This window comes from Microtus ochrogaster, chromosome 6 (genome assembly GCF_000317375.1).
Source record: "Microtus ochrogaster isolate Prairie Vole_2 chromosome 6, MicOch1.0, whole genome shotgun sequence".
In the NCBI taxonomy this organism is placed as follows: domain Eukaryota; kingdom Metazoa; phylum Chordata; class Mammalia; order Rodentia; family Cricetidae; genus Microtus; species Microtus ochrogaster.
Window position 1 is genome coordinate 24927552 of NC_022013.1, and position 1314 is coordinate 24928865.

General features: G+C 48.1%; 1 protein-coding gene across 1 annotated transcript in view; it reads right to left on the minus strand.

The window, feature by feature from the left end:
• The window catches only part of Tmem183a (transmembrane protein 183A), a 16779-nt gene that overhangs the window by 14688 nt on the left and 777 nt on the right, over positions 1-1314 (minus strand). The window contains exon 3 of the mRNA XM_013346703.2: positions 409-516. Within this exon, the coding sequence (XP_013202157.1) occupies positions 409-516 (108 nt within the window). The remainder of the gene's footprint in view (positions 1-408; positions 517-1314) is intronic.

Consider the following 1314-nt stretch of genomic DNA (forward strand, 5'->3'; position numbering starts at 1 on the left):
TTAGCTGGCAGGGGCCCCAGGCCATGTCTCGGCCCCGAGAGCCGGCTCCCGGAGCCGCGGAGCACTTCCACCCGGCTCCGCGGCCATCCCGCACTGAGGTGGCAGCTATCGCGATGATAAGCGAGGGTTCTGGGCCCGGTTGGCTGCCGACGCCCATCTCGGGGAGCCAATCGCCTCCGGGCCCGGATACGTCATCGGCGGGCGCCCTCAGTTATAGCTGAGGCTTGTTCCCTAAAGGCGGGCAGTTAAACTGGGTGTGTTCCTCAAAGTCTTTTCTGGGAGATTGATGTGCTAGACTCGATCCTCCTCCAACCGGCGTTAATTAGAACCATCAAATTATTCCTGCTAATGGTTCTTTTTTTTTAATATTTATTTATTATGCATACAATATTCTGTCTGTGTGTATGCCTGCAGGCCAGAAGTGACTGCTGTCCATGATGTCACACGGCTCACCCACCCCGGAAAGAGCCTCCTCTGCAGGAACCTGGGAGGCTTCCAAGCCACAAAGAGATTTTACTAGGAGAAAGAAAGGAAAGAATTAAATGCACTGGTCCCATCCAAAAACACTCAGCTAATGCATCAGCAACCATGGAGGAGGGAGGCAATGAGGAAGGGTGCTGAGGACTTTTAACAAAAGCTGAAGCAAAATTGTAGCATTTTAAAATAAAAAAATGGAAAGCAATCGGCAAACTGTCTCTAAAGTTGCAGAAACAGACTCCTTCAAAGTGCCAACTTCGGCGGGGGAGGGTGCAAAATTCACACACTGAGAGCCCTGCAGACAATAAAAGCAAAAGGTCAAGTCTATTCTCATGCACCTCACTCTGAGGAGCAATGGCTTAAGAGAAACGGGATCCAATTCAGGCCTGCCCCTGCACTGGAGATTTGTGTTTTATGTCACAGAAATCCAACTGCAAAAATCTTGAAAGCTAGACGAACATGGCAAAAAGAAAATAATATGCCAAAGTAATGAATATCAATTGCATGCATGGCAAAATATACATAAATTACAAAAACTGGTAAAGAAGAATGAGTACACAAGGTTGTGTGGAATTCTGTTGGTTTTGGGTTGGCTGGTTTTTTTTTTTTTGAGACTGGATCTCACTATGTATGTAGACTGCTGTGTAAACCAGGCTAGCCTTGAACTCACAGAGATTCACCTGTCTCCCCAATGCTGAGATTAAAGAAATGCCTACCCTACCTGGTCACAAAGTTGTCTTTTAATTCAAAGAGGAAAGCCGGGCGATGGTGGCGCACGCCTTTAATCCCAGCACTCGGGAGGCAGAGGCAGGCGGATCTCTGTGAGTTCGAGACCAG